Source organism: Engystomops pustulosus, chromosome 6 (genome assembly GCF_040894005.1).
Source record: "Engystomops pustulosus chromosome 6, aEngPut4.maternal, whole genome shotgun sequence".
Classification (NCBI taxonomy): domain Eukaryota; kingdom Metazoa; phylum Chordata; class Amphibia; order Anura; family Leptodactylidae; genus Engystomops; species Engystomops pustulosus.
In genome coordinates this window covers 124,451,984-124,475,496 of record NC_092416.1, presented here as the reverse complement: position 1 = coordinate 124,475,496, position 23,513 = coordinate 124,451,984, and the positions used below count along the sequence as shown (strand labels likewise).

Below are 23,513 nucleotides of genomic sequence, written 5' to 3'. Positions count from 1 at the left end.
GGGTATACAATCTACATTATAATGTGAGTTTTACATTCAGCTCTGATTTGATGCAGTTATTCATGGTTGCTGTTGCCATGGTAGCAAAGCAGTCGGACAAATTATATTGGCAACATTGCAGCAGCACTAAGATAAATCTAATATATATTACTAGGTGATCATGGAAAGAATGCTGAAAAATAAAACAGAACTTGTTTGTTGTCAGACACCTACAAACAGACTGTCACATGCGTGAAAAGTTACCACATGTAAGGACAGGAGAAGACAAAGGGTAAAAGAAACGATGACTTTCCCCATTTGGCCTAGCTCAGGAGCCCTCACATTGTGGATTATTACAGGACTGCTGGTAACCACTGAGATCATGTAACTCTTATATGGCATCACTGTATGGAAGCAGAAAAATTATGGTTAGGCCGGTAGCTGGAATGCTTCTCCCCCCAAGACTTCTAAAACACCCAGACATTGTTTGAATGCCAATCTTCAATAACTTTAACACTGATGATGATCCAGGAATGAATGGTGCTGCCTAAGAGATCAGATCAAATGTCAATACAGAAGATAATGTATAATGCTTATAGGTCCATAAGTCTTTAGGGATCTCTATGTGCCATCATACAGGATCACTGTATACAGTCTTGCATATAAACAGAGCAAGTACCTTTAGCTGGTTGGCTAACTGATTATGTTATTTCTTTAGAACCACTTTATAGTTTCATCTCAAGAGATAAACAGCACAGTCACAACTAAGAAATATAAAATGCATCTTATAAGTCAATAGCACAATAGACATAAGTATACCACAATTCTGATTTCCCTGGAAAACTTAGTAATAACGTTATAGATTTCTACCAACATTATTTTGTCTTTTGTAGTCTCAACCTTTTTAGAGAGATTTATCAGAGTTAGAATCACAGCTTAAATGAGCTTTTATGACTCTCAGAAGAACGGAGGTAAGAACTGCTGAATGAGGAAATCTCTAGGAAAGGGGAATGAACAGTATACTGTATAAGGCAAACAACAGAAATGATGAATGAAACACAATTTTTTTCCAAATTAAAAACTATATAGAATCTTTTTGGGGGGCCTATAACAGGTAAAATGCAGTCATTTACCAAAAGCCTTTTGTGCACATGTACAAATCCTTGAAAGCAGTATCTCACTAATCGCACATATTCCCTATCCATCAGTCTTACATAAGTGAATAGAGCCTTGGCCAATCGTGGAAACCAACCACTGCTCTATTTACAAGGGCCACCCAGGCATCTCAATTCTGGGGCCCCCAGTGGCTGAACTCTTATTGATAAGACACATATTTATTTATTAAATACAATCATATAACTGTACAAACTGATTGTCTTACCTAATAATGACGTACATCACTGCACAGTTGCCCACAAGTCCCACCACACAGACAATTAGATACACCACAACTATGGTGACCTGGATGCCCAGTGGTAGGAACCTGTCTCCTGTCTCATTGAAGAAACTGCCATTGAGGGTTGAATTTCTTAAGAACTCTCTCAGAAAGGCGGCCTCGAAGGGCAAGTCCGGCAGTGGGAAATCCATCTGTCAGCAAAGATCTGTGAAACAGAAGAAGACAAGTTCAAGAGCAGTCTGCTGAGCTTCAGCCACAATGTTATGGCTGAAGTTCCAGTTCTGACCCACCAGGCAGCACCAGAAGCTGATCCTATCACTGTACTGAGCTCAGACTCTAATGCATTAAACATGGAACAGAAGTGCAATAAAACATCTCACCTGAGAACCTGCTGAGCCATAAAATAAAATGTCACTGAGCACATGGTCTGCACACATCTCCTGCCAGCAGCTTTCTAATCATTTACACCCAACTCAGACCGAGAATTTAACTACACTGGAGCCACTGTTAGAGAGAACAGTCATTGGTCAGCTGTCAATATAAGATAAAACAAGCTCTGTGTTTTTATGGAATATGTGAAACTGAAGAGTCTATGATATTATAATGGCATAATGATTGGATCTCCATGACTAAACAAGAGTAATGCTAGCACCTGGTTACAGTATATGTTTACCTTTATCAATCAATTCTGATTTTTCAGTTCTCCATTATAAGTAAATATTTATTGAACAAGACAATAGAGAATGCAAAAGAGCATATTATAATCAATGAGTTGACTGCCAACAAACACACGTGGTCCTCCCTATAGCTGGGGTCATGAATTTGTGTTGTTCCTTAATTTCATTGGCAGTAAAACACTGACTGACTGAAAGAATAGGTCATCAATTGGAGAACGATGAGGATCCAACAGTTGGGCTTGCACCAATCAGCTGAATGCACTGACCCAGAAGCAAAAGGTTCAACATGAGGGGCATAACTTGTAACTGCCACCTTTATATATTTGTTGCAAGTTGCACTATTGTGGCTGACTCCTTCAGATTTGGATTCTTCTGACCCTACAGATAAATCCATGCTTCAATGTATTTGAGAAAGTTGCAAAAATTTTAATTATGCATACAGAACTTTGCAACATTTTTCACGGAAAACTCTGTTAAACATGGCATTTATTTACAGGCTAAATATTTCCTGTAACAACTATGAGTTGTTGTTTTAAAAAAACTACTTCCAAAAGTGCAGTGATTGGGATATTATAGTGCCCCCCTGCCACCAAGCACAAGTGGCAAAGTAGGCCCCTCTGCCATATACAGATCTAACTTGACAAAGGTCACCATGACCGAAACGTTGTATCTAATTTGATCTGTTATACTTACCTCTTTACATGTATGCATTATGGTGAAGGCCAATATCATATGAAATGCTTTGCACTGAATAAAAAGTAAACATTACTTCTACTTGTGTGCCATGCTCTTCTATATGGACTTATCTGGATTGAGAATCCAACATTGAGCACCACCCAATAGAATGTGCGGTCTCTATTGCTCTACCTCTGCCATATACAGTCATGAGAAAAAGAAGGTATACCATCTTTGATTTCTAAGGTTTTACATATATCTAAGCTTTAGAAGGTCTAAAAATTATGTATATAGAATCTCAGATAAACAACAGTACAAAATAAATTCATAAAATAAAACTTGTCACTGGTTTTCACAAAAAAAAATTCATCTAGGATATGTATGAAAAAATTAAAGCACCTTATGGCTTCCATAGAAATAAAACAGTAACCCGATATGCAAGTTTGACTATAAGAATAAAGTATGTTGTGAGAGTTGGATGAGGTAAATTAAGGGATCCTACTTGTTACCAGTACAAGGCATCCCAATAGAAGTGCCAAAAGGATAAAAGAATTGTGCTAAAAACAAACCTACTCAAATACTGCAGTGAAGTTTGTGTGATACCACACCAGAAATACAAATAATAATAAATAAATAATACAGAATGATAATAAGTATTTGATACAAAAGTAAACAGGGCTTAATATTTTTCCCGTAGCTCTTGACCAAGTTTGCACACTCTGCAGCAGGGATTTTGTCCCATTCCTTCATATAGATCTTCTCCAGATCTTTCAGGTTTCAAGGCTGTCAATGGGCAGCCTTGACATTGAGTTTCAACTTCTTCCAAAGATTTTTGATTGGGTTCTGGTCTGGGGACTGGCTAGGCCAATCTCGACCCTTGATATGCTTCTTAAAGAGCTAGTCCTCAGTTGCTCTGGCTGTGTGTTATGGGTTAAATTCATGCTAGACGACCCATCCTCAATGATCTTAGGTTGTAAGTAGGTTGTTGACCACAATGTGCAATACATGGCCCCATCTATCCTCCCTTCCAAACAGTGCAGTCATCCTATGGAGCAAAGTACCCTGAAAGTATGATGTTTCCGTGCTCCACGGTTGGAAGAGTATTCCTGGGGATTCCTCATCCTTCTTCTTCCTCCAAACACAGTGAATGGAGTTGATACAAAAAAGCTCTATTTGACCACACTTTGAATTAATTTCATCACATATTAAAATCAAGACTGTCCAAGAACCAGTTGTTTTTATTGTGTCCTAATATATTAAACCATAGAATACAAAAAAGGGCGGTCTATTTTCAATAAATGGATATGGCAGAGGAGGATTTTAGGTCAGTTGGGTTCAGGGTGTCACAATAAAATGATACAATCCCTTTGTTGGCACTGTAAAGCAGGCTTATACACATTGAATAACTGTTGGCTAAATCCACCAATGTATGCAGAACCAGGTGACTAACTTATGTGCATAGAAGGCTTCTAACTCTCACATGACAGCAAACATCAAGGTGGATAAGTATTGAGCATCCATATTTTAACTGCCTGATCCACAGGAAGAGATGTGGCATCTTGCCTAGTTAAAATTCAGGGCATAGGTGAGCCAAATGTTCATGTGTGTAGTAGGATTGAGCGACATATTGTAGCTACAGGCCAAACAAGTATTCTGCTGACAGCTATTGTATCTCATTTATACACCAGAAGCTTTCTGTGTCATTTGTAAAACACAATCCCCTAAATTATTCTATAAATCATATACTGCTAAAACTATTGCCCAGAGGTCACAGAAATATTCAAAAAAACAAATATCATATCATCATATATCTTAATATAAAAGGTTTCTGGTTAAGAAAATCAATTAATAGAAATAATATTAAAAGCAACCACAAGTAAGATGGTAAAATATGACAACCAAAGGACCTATGTGTAAGTAAAGGCAGGAGGTTGGCACTGCCCCACCTTTAGTGTGAAGATTACTGATATATGGTAGGTATTGACCTGTGACAATTAGACAATTAATTATTTAACCTCTCAGGTTTTGTTGGTTTGTAACCAAAAAACTGCCATCAAGCCTTTGATGACCACATGAAATGCCAAGGCATTTATACACTGTGGGCCAATAGAGGGTGACTTGCCAGAGGTGACTACTGATGCTACATTAGCCTGTGGGTTTGCCTCAACTGCTCCTACTTCACCAACCTGTGGTAAGACGCTCCTGGTGAATTTAGCAGTAACATTGAAGAACTAAACAGGTATGTACATTGTGATGCCAACACTGGTAGACTGGGGAGGTAGTATTCACTAGTTTCTATGCACAACAGTTCTGAGTGTCAAGTGCTTCCTTTGCCAAGTGGGTCCCAAGTACATGGTATGGGAGAAGTGTTGTTGGGATGCCTCTCTAATCAGTGGCTTCTGTACCCATTGCATAGAAAGTGGAGAAAGTGCAAGATAGTGTGATATCATTTGGACATATAGTAGTAGTTAGTAGTACGTTATGAACTGATGAAGTACTTAGTTCAGGTCCAAAACGCATAATCCTTTTTATAAGTTTTTATCATTTGATAAACTTTTTAAAATGAAAATATTACTTTTAATTAGCTTGCGCTCAGAAGTGGAAGATTTTTTTATCTGACCAGTGCACACTGATTTTCTATGCCCAGTGACTCCTGCCGTATGCAGCTCATACATTGAACCGCTGGAAAGAAGGGTGAAGAGGAAGGTGACATTAACCGTTCTACACTAAACAGTGAAGAAGGAGCGGTACCTGCTACACTTTCCTGGATTTGATTAGGCTGCTCGTGGCGTAGAATTCATTTGGGCCAAAAATACTAAGAAGTTGAAACCTCTTACTATATCCGGCGTGAAGTGTACCAGTGGGGCAAAACATCACGACTGGTTCATAATGTGTCAGTCCTTAATAAATTCCCCAAAGGGATAGCAGTACTTGTCACAGGACCAGATTATTTTCCACAGTGGTAATCCCATCTCTGATATTTAGGACATATCCTCAAGACACGTCACAAAAGCCTGATGGATGAGGGTCTCAGAAAGAATGAAGTGATGGCTGTATGTGCCTGTTATTTTCCATTTAATTCTATAGTGGGTCAGAAAAAAAGACAAAGCTGTCTCCATTGTTATTTTTGACTTGGACAAATGGAGGAATCCTCAACCACAAGATGAGGGTCACAGTATATGCTTTCTCCAGAGATGTAAATGGCATCTGTGTCTGTCAGGTATTTATGTCATACCCTGTGATCATAAATACATCAGAAGTTAATGCAATAAGAGATTCAGAGTTCTTTTTAAATTATGTGGAGATTATTGAGATCTGTATACAGGCGGTCCCCTACTTAAGAACACCTCACTTACATACGACCCCTAGTTACAAACGGACCTCTGGATGTTGGCAATTTACTGTACTTAGACTACAATAAACAGCTGTAACAGTTATCACAGGCGTCTGTAATGAAGCTTTATTGTTAATCCTGGTTCTAATGACAATGCAACATTTTTAAAATCCAATTGTCAGAGACCAAAAAAAATTTGGCTGGGGGTTACAATGATAAAGTATACAGTTCCAACTTACATACAAATTCAACTTAAGAACAAACCTACAGACCCTATATTGTATGTAACCCGGGGACTGCCTGTATTATATATTTTAGATCACTATGTCCTTTATGATCAGAATAAGCTACCTTTAAAAGTATTTAATCTTAAATTAAATATTGGGGTACATTTACTTACAAAGTTACTTACAGACTTACTTACTAGAATTCACTAAAAGTGTGTTGTCCGTGTATAATGCTGCATGCGGCCATTCACTAAGATTGTGCGCCAGAAATCATGAATCTGTAGCTTCCCCATACTGGTCCAACAGAGTTCACCATCTTTTTTGTGGTGCACCTTTACAATAGTGCGAGTGAAACAATTTGAAAGTTAAATACGGCGCTCAGTCGTAATCAGTCGGCACACCCCCCAATTTGTGCCGCATGGAAGCCAGCGCAGCTGCGTCACAAAAGGGTTGCATGCGGCTCTAGTGCAGACACTAATTAAAAACCTGTGAAAGCCGTTTTAGCCACACAGAATGTGCACAGTCCGACAAAAGTGCAGCACGTGACCCTTAGTAAATGTGCCCTATTGTGTCTAAAGATTGTTAAGGAACAGAAGTAAATTGAATTAAGTATCACTCAAAATTGCATATTCCTGTCCAAGTCATGAATGTCCTTATCTCCCATAGAACAACCTAACTAAACTCATTCAGTCAAAAGTTCTGCAATATTGAAGGGATCAAAGTGATTGTAGCAATCAAGCAGATGTTTGGTGCAGCATGCCATGAAGTGTGACACCAGTTTCCTCCCCTTCTTTCAAAGTTTTAGGATTAACACTCTTATGGATGCCACTTCGGTATTAAACAGTGCTTTAGTATAAGGAATCAGGATATGTGATTATCATCAATAAGAAATGCTGTAACTGCAGTTTATAGGGCCTAGATTTACAAAGATTGGGCAATTACTATTAACTGGTATTCTCCATCAATAGAATTCTCATTTCTTTAATCAATTAGTTTAATTTGCTACCCTCAATAGTCCAAAGTGTAAAGCTATAGGAAACTGTTCATAAAACACCACCACTGAGCACAGCGGCCTCCTATAGGATAACAATCCCGCTAATTCCAAGCCTTTCAGAGGTGATTATTCTATTGCAAGGATCCGATTGAAGTTCTTCATTCACATCTGTCACATTAATTTCTGGTACAGATCAAGCATCAATCCCAAACTGGCAACCAAGCATGAAGCCATCAACTTATAACAGTACAAGGGGAACAGCTGATATCCATTGCACATGTAAATGTCCCAAGAGGTTCTCAGCACTGGAGATCCGTAACATAAAGTAGCGAACATTGGGGCAGGATGTTTCGCTCACTTCCTGTTTGCCCTGTCCCATTGAAGGACATTCAGTCAGCCTTCTACAATCCTAACATCATGGCAAATCGCATTCTACTGTACAGCTCATGAACACAAGGTAGATGATAGCTCTAGTATCCCTTTAAATGCTGGATGTGCCCACTATTGTGAAATACAACCTTAAATGCCGTAAATATGTGTCAAAAAATGAAACCTGGATACATCAAGATAAAATTCTAAACAATACATATGACATCTGTTATGTAAATACCAAAAGAGCATCTTGAAAATCACCCATGTTATTAGAGTGTCAGCTCTTGAGGCTTACAGTCAATGAGCCACATGTATTACATGTACACATACTTAATACATATACAACAGAGACAACAGGTATCTGTTTCATACATATCTTGAGTGTGATGTCACTTATGTGTCACACTACGGCAGCTCCCCTCCCCCCCATGATTATGGTGAATTTTTACATGGGAAGGGGGTAGTCCACTGCTATGGTCTGGTGGTAGGAGAATGATCTCACTGATAAGCATGGGTCAGACAGACAGACAGACAGCTCAGTGGCCTTTGCAGGGCTGGGAGCGTGATGTGTAACATTAGAATATACTGTATCACAGAACTACATGTTACATATAATATTATGCTATAAACCACAAAGACCTTGTGCAGTAGATTCCAGATACACTTGTAGAACATCTTCTCCGCATCATACCATACACAGAAACAACCTGTAGCTCTTTAGCTGCTGAGGCTTGCTGTGTCTTGTAGTTCCCCAACTACCGCAAAGCCACAGGTTGTCAAATCCATCATCTGCAGAAACATATAACCAAACAGTATCATCCCCTATAACTAATGCAGAGGAGGCTATATGGGGTCAGCGCTGGGGGTCGCATACAGAAGTTGGGATGTAGTCGGGGTGTCTGTGCTGCAGTCACTCACACTGCACCACGCATCTCTGCACCAGTACATAGCAACAGGGCACTTGGTGCAGACTGCATGGCAGCAGAGCATCCCACAGCTCGGCAGGCCTGGCAGCAGAGGGGTACCCCATGACAGCACCACTGACTTACCTTGCCGCGTGCACCTTGATCTGCAGTGTAATGTCTGGAGTCTCCCTGCTTCCCGGGCTGATGCAGATGATACTCCTTCCCCAAAACACAGACAGCTGCAAAGCCCTGGCCAGGGAGGGAGAGGGGGGATAATCACATCGATGCTTCTGAGGGGAGCACAGACACAGGGAAGGAGGGTGGGAGGGGGTGCTGGCTGCAGAGAGCAGGGCTGGAATTCTGCATTAACTCACTGTGCTGCTGATGCTGTACAGACAATAGGAGAGGAGGAAGCAGCAGTCTCAGACCTGGGCTGGAGGGGAGGAGAGGAGACACTCATTACATAGACATAGTCCTGGGCTCTCACTGATACTGTCATACTGGGGTCCACTCACTACCACCTTGCATGCTTCCAGGATGCTCAGCGGAAATGCCCTTGATGCAGAAAGGGTTAATGATGTTGGAGTGATATCCACCAAAGGGCAGAATGGTATCAACTTTTAGCACCTTGAGGTGTAATAATAAAGAAGGATTGATGAAGGAAAGAGTTCAGTAAAGCTGCAAGATCAAAAGAGGTATATATCCATAAAATATAGAAGAATGGGTGCATGGCAAAAAATTGGTGCAATTGTGTTACAAAAATAAAATGTCTAAAATTCCATTAACCACCGACAGCTTCTTTCACTGATTTTTGTGGGGCGTGGCTCTCAGATCAGGCAATTTTAAAATGTTTTATTTGTCAGACTTCTTGTTATGAAAGTTTTTATACATTTTAATGTGTCTAGGACGCAAGGATTTTTTATGCAAATGGTGGTTGTAGGCAGGACACTCTTTTTATAATCAAAAACTCATTGACATAGTGTACATATGTGAAAATCACTTGATATCCACTCTTTTTACTACTGGTGGTCGTTAGTCCACTTTCAGATGGCTGTGCCGAGGTGAAACACAAAACATGTGTCAGACAGAACACTGGCCCACATTTACTAAGAACTGTGCATAGTGTCTGCATAGAACATGTCTGTGTATAGTGTAGGGTGCACCAGATTCATGGTTTCTGGCGTAAGTTCTTCATGAATCTGGCCCCCCCTGCACTGCCCCGACAGAGAGAACCACTTTTTTTTGGTGCACCTAAAACATATGGGGGCAGATTTATTAAGCTGTCTGAAAGTCAGAATATTCCTAGTTGCCCATGCCAACCAATTTCATTTTACCAGTGCTCATGAATATTTCAAAGGGGAGCTGTGATTGGTTGCCATGGGCAACTAGGAATATTCTGACTTTCAGACAGCTTGCCCCAATTTGCCCCATGGTGTACAACACATTTCTGTCGGACTTTGCATGATCTAGCGCATAGTCCAACTGAGCACCAGAATGCCTGTTTGGTGCAGAAATTTGTGTCACATAAAGAACAGTGCAGCCACATTTACTTCATGTTAGTGGTAAATTTTGGTTGGTATGTTTTGCAATTATTTATTAAAAAAAAGATTACAATTTGCCATTTTCAAAATTTGAAATGATCTGCTTTTGAGACTCATAGTTCTACCACCAAAATGAGTTACTAACTTTTCCCATATCTAAACTATGGGGCAGATTTACCTACCCGGCCCATTCGCGATCCAGCTGCGCGTTCTCTGCAGTGGATTCGGGTCTTCCGGTGATTCACTAAGGCAGTTCCTCCGACATCCACCAGGTGTTGCTGCTGCGCTGAAGTCCGCCGAGGTCCGCCGCAGTTCACAATCCTATTCTTGGTGAAGGTAAGCGCGTGTCCAGCGACACTTTTTTTTTTAAATGCGGCGGTTTCTCAGAATCCGTCGGGTTTTCGTTCGGCCGCGCCCCCCGATTTCTGTTGCGTGCATGCCGGCGCCGATGCGCCATAATCCGATCACGTGCGCCAAAAACCCGGGGCAATTCAGGAAAAATCGCGCGAATGTGAAATATTCAGGTAACACATTGGGAAAACGTGAATCGGGCCCTTAGTAAATGACCCCCTATATGTTTTCATTTCATTTTTAAACGTCCTTTTATGACGGTAGAAAGCTCGTAAATCAAACAAACATTTTAATTTTTTTCACAAAATTTCTAAATTGACCTTTTTGGGATCATTTTATTTTTTAATTAGTTTGAAATCCCTATATGGAGCTCCTCATGTTCACCAAGTACACCCCTCAAGTGCAGTACCGTAGCATGGAGGGCACACGTCGGCGCTGGGGTGAGGAGGGGCTGAGCACTGCTCACTCACCCCACCCCTCTCCATAGAGGGGTTTCTGGCCACATTGAGTACTTTTGCAGCCACTGGCAGGGGCCTCCGATGGATCTGAGTGGAGGCTTCTGGCATAATGCAAGGGGTCGGGGTCCACCAGAGGATTCACCGGCCCCGCAGCAGGCCAGACCGAGCCTGCTAAAGGTATAATAATCTTAGGTATGTTAAGATTTTGACTTGTAGAAAAAAATGTTAATGCCTTAAAATTCTTTCTTTCTCATTATTCTGGTATTTGGCAAATATAAGGTATCGGAGGAGCCAGGAGGCGCTTGTCCGACCAGACCCTGAGCACCTCTGACTCATTTGAATATTTTTCTAACCTTATTTTATGGCTCTGACGGAGGCCCTGGAGGAAGCTAAAAAAGGATCTGTCACCCCCAGCAGGCAACACAGGTGTGTTATAGGACAGTCCACCACCGAGCAAGTGGCGGTAGACATCCCCTAATTATGCATACCTCCATTCCGGCGTACTCCCCAACTACTCTCTCCTCTCCTCAGCTGTTGTAATGTGTTTCAAAACACAACCAAAACGCCACGTGTGACCTCACCCTTAGAAGTAACCAATAAATTAAAAAAAAATTGTAAATGCTAAATTTTATGAATTTAAAAAAAAAGATTATTATTGTGCAAAATGTTAAACATTTAAAGCATGTACAGTAAAATAATTACTATTTACATGTTAAAACAGAGTCCATGAAAAGAAATCCTTCCTGTGCACCTGCCAGGACCAGGTGCACATTTGCTCCTAAAAAGTCGCAAAAATAAGCAAGAAAAGTGATAGATAAGTGAAAAGTCGCATAGAGCATGTGGAAATGAAAGATACAGAAGGCACCTGCACAAGGTGCAGACCAAGGTGTAGCCTGGGGCTACAATTAAGTAAAGCACCAAGAGAGCTTCACCAGAGGTCAGACATGGCAGAGAGGTCAGTGGTAACTGGGGGTCGTCTGGGAGTCGGGTGTTCTTAAGCAGGGGACTGCTTTTATTGGTTCCTGTATTGTATCTATATGGTAATCTTTATTCTGCTAAGGCAGGGGTCCCCAAACTTTTTACATAGGGGGCCGCTCACTGTCCCCCTCAGACCGTTGGAGGGCCGGACTTAAGTCTAAAAATAAATAGCGGTACATGTGACCGCATCCATAATATACTGGCACCCCCCTCAATTAATTATTTAATATACCAGTACTGCACCCCCTTCTGAACTATTTTATATATTGGCCCAATTAATTAATTAATTAATATACTGGGACCTCCCTCTCTCCATTAATTATTGAATATGCCTACCCCCCATTAATTACTAAACTGCCCCTCATAATTAATTATTTCCTATACCCGCACCATTAATTATTTCCTATGCTGCCCCTCATAATTAATTATTCCTATACTCTGCCTCATAATTAATTATTTCCTATGCTGCCCCTTATAATTAATTATTTCCTATGCTGCCCCTCATAATTAATTATTCCTATACTGCCCCTCATAATTATTTCCTATTCTGCCCCTCATAATTATTTCCTAAACTGCCCCTTATAATTAATTATTTCTTATTCTGCCCCTCATAATTAATTATTTCCTATTCTGCCCCTCATAATTAATTATTTCCTAAGCTACCCCTTATAATTAATTATTTCCTAAGCTACCCCTTATAATTAATTATTTCCTAAGCTGTCCCTCATAACTAACTATACTAGCCCCCAGTCGCCACAATCTTTTTACTGCCCTTTAATAAAAAAAAAAAACCCTGTACTCACCTAAGTCTTCTATCTTGTTGCCGCGTCCGGGCAGGAAGGGGTGCGCGGCCGCGTGATGACGTCATCGCGCGGCCGCGCAGCCTAGTTCATGGAGCGATGTGCACCGGGGTTGTATTCCGGCCACATCGCTCCAGTAATAGTGCTCGAGCGGCCGTTTCCGGCCGCACCGAGCACTATACAGTGACGGGCAGGAGCTTCCTGTCCGGACGGACGGAGGCTCCTGCCCGACTGTTGCAGGCCGCGAGGGCCCGGCGCTGGCGCGCAAAGTGTCGGGGGCCGGATCGAAACGGTCCGCGGGCCGCATGTGGCCCGCGGGCCGTAGTTTGGGGAACCCTGTGCTAAGGTATCATTCCCAGAACCAAGATTACTACATAGATACATTACCAAAACCGAATAATTATTTATGTGATTTGGATTTTACATTATAATTAATTTAATAGATATAGTAAAATATTTACTTTTTGACTAACCTGGGATTATATTGCGTGCTGTGGTATTTGTGGTCACTGGGGTGGTATTAGTTGTTCCTATGATACTGGGTACAGGTGTAGCCCCTGGAAGTTGAATACTCTGATAATGCAGCCCTCATACCAAACAAGAGAGTGCAGCCCTACTGTACATATACTGTAGTTGAAGAAAGTATACCCTTCCTTATAAAATAGCTATATGAGACACCTTGTGCAAGACCCAATCACCACCGATTGCTGTGTTGGTGTAAGAACTCCATCCTCTTACATAAGTGAGATACTGTACAATGCCTCGGGGTTGTACTGCCCAACAAATGAATACAGTTAATTTGTATTAAAAATTCCTCCTGGCAAAGTCTTGTCACTTCGAACGTCCTGCTTTGCCAGGTTTTGTTGATGTAGACAAAATTGCACTACATATTTTATTTTTGGAAATTATGTATTTTTTACAGTTGACCTTTTCAGATTCTTTGCTCTCAGCAAAATTCCCTCACATTTTCTTACATATTTACAGGTGATTGGCTTGCTTAGTTTTATATTTTTTCCTGGGATCTGTTATATATTTTTAAGGGGTTTCCAGCTTATATATTTAGAAAACATATCTAAAGTAGCCAGAATTACGTTCAATATTTTAATTCTATTCTTGTCTTGGATTAATTCTTCCATGACGGGCAGCACGGCGGCTGAGTGAGTAGCACTTCTGCCTTGCAGCACTGGGGTCCTGGGTATGAATCCCACCCAGGTCAACATCTGCATGCAGTTTGTATGTTCTCTCCATGTTAGCGTGCGTTTCCTCCGGGTACTCTGGCTTCCTCCCACACTCCAAAACATACTGGTAGGTTTGTGAGCTTCATGGGGACAGGGACCAATTTGTCATGCTTTGTGCAGTACTGCATAATCTGTGTGCACTCTATAAATAAAGAACTATTATTATGATGATGCCCGTCTCACTCTGAACATAAAATTGTGCTGCCTGCAATAGTATTTGACTAGTTAATTGACAAAAAATAAAAGTCTGTTCTGGACTCCAAATGCTTCATAACCCACCTGGAGAGGGTCAACCGAGTTGCCCTGTCTCAGTAAAGTCCAGATCTCTGTACAGTGGTTATATACTCAAGTATAATCCGACCCGAGTATAAGCCGAGACCCCTAATTTTACCACAGAAAACTGGGAAAACCTATTGACTCGAGTATAAGCCGAGGGTGTAGTATACAGCCAGCCCCCGTGTAGTATACAGCCAGCCTCACGTAGCATACAGCCTGCCCCCATGTAGCATACAGCCTGCCCCCATGTAGCATACAGCCTGCCCCATGTAGCATACATCCTTCCCCCATGTAGCATACAGCCTTCCCCCATGTGGTATACAACCTGCCCCCATGTAGCATACAGCCTGCCCCCATGTAGCATACAGCCTGCCACCATGTAGTATATAACCTGCCCGCATGTAGTAAACAGCCTGCCCCCATACATTATACAGCCAGCCCCCATACAGTATACAGCCTGCCACCATGTAGTATACAGCCAGCTCCCATGTAGTATACAGCCAGCCCCCATGTAGTTTACAGCCAGCCCCCAGTAGTATACATCCAGCCCCCATACAGTATACAGCCTGCCCCCATGTAGTATACAGCCAGCCTCCATGTAGTATATAGCAAGCCAGCCCCCAGTCGTATACAGCCAGCCCCCATGTAGTATACAGCCAGCCCCCAGTAGTATACAGCCAGCCCCCATATTGTATACAGCCAGCCCCCGTACAGTATACAGCCAGCCCCCCATACAGTATACAGCCGGCCCCCCATACAGTATACAGCCAGCCCCCCATACACTATACAGCCAGCCCCCATACAGTATACAGCCAGCCCCCATACAGTTTACAGCCTGCCACCACATAGTATACAGCCAGCCCCCATGTAGTATACAGCCAGCCCCCATGTAGTATACAGCCATCCCCCAGTAATAGCAAGCCATCCCCCATACAGTATACAGCCAGCCCCCATACAGTATACAGCCTGCCCCCATACAGTATCCAGCCAGCCCCCATGTAGTATATAGCAAGCCAGCCCCCAGTCGTATACAGCCAGCCCCCAGTAGTATACAGCCATCCCCCATGTAGTATACAGCCCCATGTAGTATAATACTCACCCTCCAGTGTCCCCGATGTTTGTCGCGGCTCCCAGCGGCTCCCAATCCCCGTCGTGGCTCCTGGCGGCTCCCCGTGCCTCCTCTTCTATCTTCTTTCTTCTGTAGCTGGCATGGCGCTGTTGCTGTTGATGACGTCATAAGCCACATCGTAGTGAGCTCTGACGGCTAGAGAAGATAGAAGATAAAAAAGGAGACACGGGGAGCCGAGACGGGAATCAGGAGCCGCGACAAACATCGGGGACACCGGAGGGTGAGTATTAAGTTTTTGGTTTTTTTATTGACTCATGTATAAGCCAAGGTGAGCTTTTTCAGCACATTTTATGTCCTGAAAAACCTGGCTTACACACGAGTATATACGGTACACTTACATATGTTTGTTTTTTTTAATAGTGAAAAGCTAACTTTAAATAGCCTTTGTGGAAGTGCAATGTACTAATATAAGATCCTATAGTGGTACATAGTACAATTATCATGCTGATTGTTGGTTATTGGGCATTAAATACAGGTACTTAGTTTGAAAGATGATTGTAGTCTCTAGGTTATATTGTCCATTATACGATTACTAGACTCTAAAATAATGAATTGTATAGTGTTATATGATTAAGATTCAGCCATGTTATAAATTAAAATGGTCCTTAGTCCATATCTATTGTCTTGCCTATATTAACTACCAGGCCAATAAATTGTAGGAAAGCATGTTTGAATATAGAAACATCACAACCAGTCACTTGTAATGTGATGTGCTAGATGGAGGAAATATGTGATTCTCTTGTGGTGGGGATAAGTAGCAGGGGTTATACAGGTAAGAGGTAAATACATTCTATGCTGGCGAATTGTAAAGATAAGTTTAAATGTTGGTACTGCATATCATAGGTCTAGACAGGGTCGCACTGGGAGGCCTAGGGACCACTAGTAAAATTGATCCTGGGGGCCCACCTACTGCTACATGGAGATATTACCTATACATATTTTAAGGCCACATTTATAAAATGAGTTTTCATTGCATTTTGAAAGACACAGCAAATGCATTAGGTAAAATGCATATCAAAACACATCACAATTAATGATAGACATGTTTTACAATGTACCTTAAAACACAATGCAAACACATAATGTGAAGGCAGCTTAAGACCATGTGCACAAGATGCGATTGAATTGTGTTTTAAAATGCATTTTAGGCAAAAATGGAGAATCTCTTCCTGGAACAGATTCCCCAGATGAGCCTAAAATGTAATTCAATCTTGTGAATATGGATGTAAGATTCAGCATTAGGTAGGATCTGTTGAAAGCAAACAGTCCCTCTGCCAGCTCCTATTGTGTCCCCTCACCTTTCAAATTGTGACCCCTCATATAGTAGACCCTCATCTCACCCTCATATTGTGGCCCCTCATCCCGCCTCATATTTTGGCCTCTTATCGCCCCCTTATATTGTGGCCTCTTACCTCCCCATCATAATGTGACCTCTTACCTCAACCTTCATATTGCGACCTCTCACCACCCCCTCATATTGTGGCCGCTCATCTTCCCCTCATATTGTGACCCCTCATGTCCCCCTCATATTGTGACCTCTCATTCACTCTCATCCTTTGGCCTCTCATCTCCCCCTCATATTGTGGACCCTCTCATCTCCTCATATTTTGGCCCCTCAACTCCTCCTCATATTGTAGCCCCCTCTCATATCCCCTAAATTGTGGGCCCTCTGTCATACACCCCATATTTTTTCCTCTCTAATAACCCCCATAATGTAGACCCCCTCTTATACCCCCATAATTTGGGCCCCCTCTCATATCCCACAATATTTTGGGCCCCCTTTCATAACCCCACATTTTATAAACCCACATTGTGGCCAACCACATTTCTAATGAATTTTAAAATATATATAATTTTATAAATTAATATAACATACTCACCTGTTCCCATTTTCCAGCAGCTCTCCTTTTCTCATCTTCCTCTGTGCTATGAGGCCGAAAGATGATGACATCATCACTCTGTGCCTGCTGGCATCACAGCTACAGAGAAGTAATAGCTCAATGCACCATCTGGTTATTCAACTCAATCTGTGCCCCTTTTAGGACAGTCCTGCCACAGTTATAGAACCCAGTTACTACAGCCTATAGCAATATTACAAATGTTCACATTTTATTTATGATGTATAATTGTAAGAATATTTTTTTTACTTAATCATATGAATAATGTTACTAAGCGTTATGGTGTTACATAGAAGTAATTTCACTGTACCGTGGTAAATATTATGTGCAGTGGTGTTATTATGTTACATCATACATACTTAAGGAGGGAGCCCTCTTCATAGAGATGTGGGGATTGCTGCATATTGCACATGCAATAGATGATGTGTATAGCATGACAGTATATGGTTGGATCAATCAGACAACCAAGGGTTAAAGTACCCTAGGGAGTCTGAAAAATAGACAAAAAATAGTAAACAGTTAAAAATAAATAAATTTAAAAAAAAATAAAAATTCAAATCACCCCCCTTTCAGAAAAATCATACTACATGGTAGGTATCGCTGCATCTTAAAATGTCTGATCTATCAAAATATAATAACAATTATTCCTGGTGTTTAACCCCATTATGGAAAATAGTACCCAAAGTCGAAAATGCCACTTTTTTGCCATTTTGCAAGAAGGAGTGCTGAAAAATAGTTAAAAAAATAAATAAGTAAAATCTAAAAGTTCAAATCACCCCCCTCCCTTAGAACTGAAATGAAATAAAGTAAATACAGTGAAGTAAAATCATAAACATGTTAGGTATCACTATATGCCAAAATGTTCCGTCTATCAAAATATAATAACGGCGATTCCCAGCGTTAACCAACATAATGGAAAATAGCGCCCAAATGTCTGAAATGCCACTTTTATAAAAAGACAGATAAATGGAAGCAATGAAAACAGCAGCTCATCCCACAAAAAACTACACCTTAACCCCTTCCCGCTATGCGGCGGATATATCCACTGAGATGATGCCAGCTCGGCTCTGGATCAGAGCCAAACCGGCATCGGCAAACACAGGGTGCCGGCTGTAACATATAGCCGGCACCCCAGTGTAACACCCGTGTAACACGCGGCATTTAACATGCATTTGGGGGGTCTTTCCTCCATGATCGGTGCCCCCGAGGTGCCTGCTGGCATTGCCTGAAAGATGGCTTCTGTATTGCAGAGTATTATCATGAACAAGCAATCAGATGATTGCTTGTTCATGACCCATTATGGAAAAAGTGAAAAAAGTAAAAAAAAATGTTATTCAATAAAAAATAAAGTAATAAATCAATAAAAATGCCCAAAAGCACCATAACATATAAAGAGACATATAACCCCCCCAAAAAAGTCTAAATCATAACACAAACCCCACATATATAGTATCAACATGTCTGTAACAACCCGTAGAATAAAAATAAATAATTTTTGAACCCGTACGATGAACGCCGTTAAAAACCCACCAGAAATTATCATTTTTACCTATTCAATCTTACAAAAAATGCAATAAAAAGTGATCAAAAAAAATATGTACTCCAGAATGACACTGGTACAAAGTACAACAAAAAAACAAGCCATCAACCATCTCCGTACCCAAAAAAGCAAAAATGTTAAACACGGCAATGCAAAAATGATAGATTTTTCCCCACATCAGGGTTTTATTTGACAAATTTAGTAAAAGGTAAGAAAATATATTTATGTCTGGTATCCCCATAATTGTATCGACCCCTAGAATAAAGATAACATGATTATTAGCCTAAACGGTGAACCAGGAAAAAAAAATTCAGTACAGAATTGATGCTTTTCTACTCCTGCCCTCAAAAACGAGTTCAACGAATTTTCAACAATAGGTGATACCAACCCCAAAATGGCAACACTGGAAAAAGCATCTCATCCAGCAAAAAATATGCCATCACATGGCCCCAATAACAAAAAAGCAAAAATTTTATAGCCTACAAAAGGGGCCAATGAGGAAACTAAAATCCTGGCAGCTGCAGGTCCCTCCTTCCTTCCTGCGCCTCGCTGTGTGCCCATAAAACAAGTAATGGCCACATTTGGGGGGGTCTCTGTACTTGGGAGAAATTATAGAATAAGTTTTATGGTGGGTTTTTTCTTTTTATCTTTTGGAAATATGTAAATTTTAGGGCTAAATTAACATATAACCAGCAGAATTTGACCATTCTAAATTTCAACTCCATTGTGATTCAATTACAAAGAAGATCTCAAGGGGTTAACAATCTTCCTAAAAGCAGTTTCTGATAGTTTGAGGGGTGCAGATTTGAAAATGGGTTGGCTATATATAGGGGGTTTTGATGCTAAATATGTAAAATTTCATTCAAAAATGGTATTTATCCCCAAAATGGTCAATTCTGAAAAAACTGAAAATTGATATTCGATTTGTAAGCCGCGTGACATCAAAATAAATTATCCAGATATTTCAAAAATTAGGAAAATTTCAAGTGGACATATGGGAAATGTTATTCAACAATTTATTTAGGTGGTAAATCTATCTGAAAACGCAGTGATTTTGAATTTTGAAAATGGCAAATTTTTTTTTAAAAATTCATCATTTCTTTTTTTTTTTAGTAAATAAACGCAAAGCTTATCATCCAACATTTACCACTAAAATGAAGTACAACATGTGGGGAAAAAACAGTCTCAGAATCGCTTTGATAAGTAACAGTGTTCAAAAGTTATAACCATATAAAGCGACGCAAGTCATAATCCAAAAAATGGGGCTGAGCCTTAAGCTACAAAATGGCTGCGTCCTTAAGGGGTTAAACAGTTCCGTACACCAAAGTATGAAAAAGTTATTAGCGTCAGAAGATGGCGCAATGAGAATTTTTTAATTGTATAAAAATGATCATAAAAACCAAAGAAAGGTGTTATTTGGAGCGTACAGTAAAAAGTTGTAAAAACCGAGAAATAATGCAAATGCAATTTTTTTTTTCACCACATTTGGAATTTGTTTCACGCTTTCCAGTACAAGGCATGGAATAATAAATACTATCACTAAGAGGTACAATTTGTTTTGAAGGTGGAGAGTGAAAAACGAACAAAAAAAGTCTGTCTTTAAGGGTTATAATGGTGAAGCCAACATGTACTATCATGGTATAATGGTCAAGTGGTAGGGTTGTAGAGGCTATGTATGGTGTGATATTATGGTTATATGTATTATTGCTAATATTATATGTGGAGGTATTATGATGCTTCACAGTGAAGCCGATATTGTGGTGTATTGCAGTGGTATTATCCAATGATGATTTACTGAGACCAATGTTTCTTTAAAATCCAAATAGGTTTGATTTATTAAATGAATTTGCTGATCAGACTTTCTAACTAACAGCTAACGAGTAATTATTGCCTTTGATTTTCGATTGTTTAGAGACTAATTACCAGTTGCAATTAGTCTTTTTGACAAAGATTCTTGGAATTCAGCTGATAAATGAAATGGGAAACAGATATATACATCTATGGATTTGACATCAAGGACTTTTACATAATATCTACTTTGCATAGAGCTTGATCCCATAGGGTTGACCAGATGAAAGAGGTATAATTTGTCCAGAGTCATGCGCACAACTGTAATTGCATAAAAACATAGCCTTTATATTAAGAATCCTTCAGAAAGCACCAGCTTTATAATAATCAGAAAAACCCTTTTTTCTGATTTCAGTTACTTTATATTTTACCCAATACTCTCATCACATTAAAAGCTGAATTCAAAAACTGGGATTTGTAGAATTTTTTTTGTGTTTCTTTAACAAAAGCTGCAATGGAGGACCCGAAATGTCTCATTCAGATGTCAAGACATCCCTGTGAAAAATGTTTTTTGGAAGATAAATTATTGTTTTAAACAAGCAGGGCTCCAGCAGGGGATGACTGAAACCCAAAGAAAACTTAATTTTCAGATTAAGAAGTGTAAAGCTATAATACAGTCCATCAGGTGGCTGCAACAAATGCAAAGCCAGTTTCTTGTATAAAAAGGACTCCATGGGGGTCATTTACTAAGGGCCCGATTCGCGTTTTTGCTACGTTATACCCGAATTTTTCCATTTTGCGCAAATTTTCCCTGTATTGCCCCGGTATTTCGGAGCACGTGATCGGATTGTGGCGCATCGGTGCCGGCATGCACGTGATGGAAATCGGGGGCGTGGCCGTAAAAAAAACCTGACGCATTTTTTTTAAAAAGTGTCGCTTGACGCGCACTTACCTTCATCCAGGATGGCTTGGTGCACTCCAGTGCGTTCCGATGCTCTTCAGCGCAGCAACACCTGGTGGACGTCGGAGGAACTGCCTTAGTGAATCCCGGCCGAACCCAAATCCACCGCAGAGAACGCGCCACTGGATAGACCAGGTAAGTAAATCTGCCCCCATGTGTTTTCATAGAATTGAGCAGTTTTCTGGGGGACTGTGCATTTTGTTTTCAGAGCAAACTGCATGCACAGGTATTTAACAATACAAGACACCTGGTGCTGGAAATGCATATTTGAATGGGTCTTGGCCAGCCCCTCATGCGCTAGGATTGCATTAGGAAATGCAACACTAATGTCATGTGGGACCGCATGGTAAGTAAAAGGTAATGCCAGCTCACCTTCCCCTCAGGTGTCGAGTTCGGCACGGGCCACCTTTCTGCCAAGGTACAGCAATAGCAAGGAAAAGAAATTCACGGTCCAGCCAGGCTCCAAACACCAAGGATTTATTTTATTCAGTGCATGTACAGAAATTCAGTGGTGGATTTTCAGACTTTCATTCTATAGGCAAATATTGTCTTTGCTGTGTTAATGGAGCAATCACTGAAACAATGTTAGCTGCTCCTTTGAAGACAGACCTGCAATGAAGTTGAAATGTGTTTTGAGGGAAAATGTTCATTCTATAGGCAAATATTGTCTTTGCAATTAATTGCTGTTAAGCTGATCACTCTTTATAACATTCTGGAGTATATACAAATAGACATTAGAAAACAAATTGGATACAGCAGTGAGGGCCCACTAGTAGTGTTAGTCACACTAGTGTCTGTATGGTATCTAAACGAAGTCCTTGTAATTGTGGGCCACTCTCGTAACGCATGTAAATAGTTCTAGTCCGAGACTACAAAGACACAACAGGTACCCCTTACTAGAAGGAGAGATGGACATAAACAAGGTGGAGAGTATTGATATAAAATTTCAATCTTTATTGATTACAAAAAACAACAACATAAAAGAAAAGGAGGGGCCAAACAGAATGGCTCCAATATGTGTACATACAATATGGTATATAGGTGTAGTACAGTGGTTTGGCACAGATACAGAAGGCGGAGAAACCAGGCAGGGGATGAGGTGTGTTTTAAAACAGGTTAAATTAGAGCTACATACTAGGATGTGTTGGTTATGTGATAACTCCATAGAATGGTTTTCTGTGGAGAGAGGTTATGTGACCCACAATGAGGGTAAGTATGATATTTTGTAGATGTATGTTGGCTCTTACCAGTAATGAGTGCTGCAGGAATCCGCTGCCAGGTTTAAACCGCGTCCCCGACGCGCGTTTCGGCTTGAGGGAAGCCTTCGTCTGGGAAGCCTTCGTTTTATAATAGACATTATAAAACCCGATGCAGCAGACTTTGTAAAAATTAACATTTGTATCATTCTCAAAACTTTTGGCCATGTAGTATAAATAAAAATTAAAAAAAAAGAAAATTTTATAATAAAAAACCCTAAAAATTCAAATCACCCCCCTTTCCCTATAACTGATATAAATAAACAGTAAAAATCATAAACACATCAGGTGTCGCCACGACCGAAAATGCTCAATATCAAAATATAATAACCATATTTCACTGCGGTTAACCCCGTAACAGAAAATAGCACCCAAAGTCAAAAATGACACTTTTTTTGCCACACAGTCATACAGTCCTAAAAATGGTAGCATTGAAAACAACATCAAAATTTGCAAAAAATGACACCACACACAGCTCCATACAATAAAGTATAAAAAAGTTATAAGCGCCAGAAGATGGCAAAATAATCTTTTTAGTTTTTTTAATCTTTTTTTTAATTTTTGTCAATGTATGAAAACATTATAAAACCTATACAATTTTGTTAATCCGGAATCGTACCGACCCAAACGATGTATTTGGGCTGTATAGTGAAATCTGTAAAATCCAAGCCCACAAAAAAACTTTTTTCACCATATTTTTTTCACCAATTTCAATGCATTAGGAATTTTTTTTCCTGCTT

General features: G+C 40.4%; 1 protein-coding gene across 1 annotated transcript in view; it reads right to left on the bottom strand.

Annotated features, from left to right (window-relative positions):
- OPRL1 (opioid related nociceptin receptor 1) overlaps positions 1–8,973 on the bottom strand; it is a 60,800-nt gene extending 51,827 nt beyond the window's left edge. Inside the window, exons 1-2 of the mRNA XM_072110888.1 lie at positions 8,704–8,973; positions 1,361–1,580 (exon numbers count right to left, since the gene is read on the bottom strand). Coding sequence (XP_071966989.1) covers positions 1,361–1,566 — 206 coding nt within the window. The 5' untranslated portion in view covers positions 1,567–1,580; positions 8,704–8,973. The remainder of the gene's footprint in view (positions 1–1,360; positions 1,581–8,703) is intronic.
- Between the last annotated feature and the right edge of the window lie 14,540 nt (positions 8,974–23,513).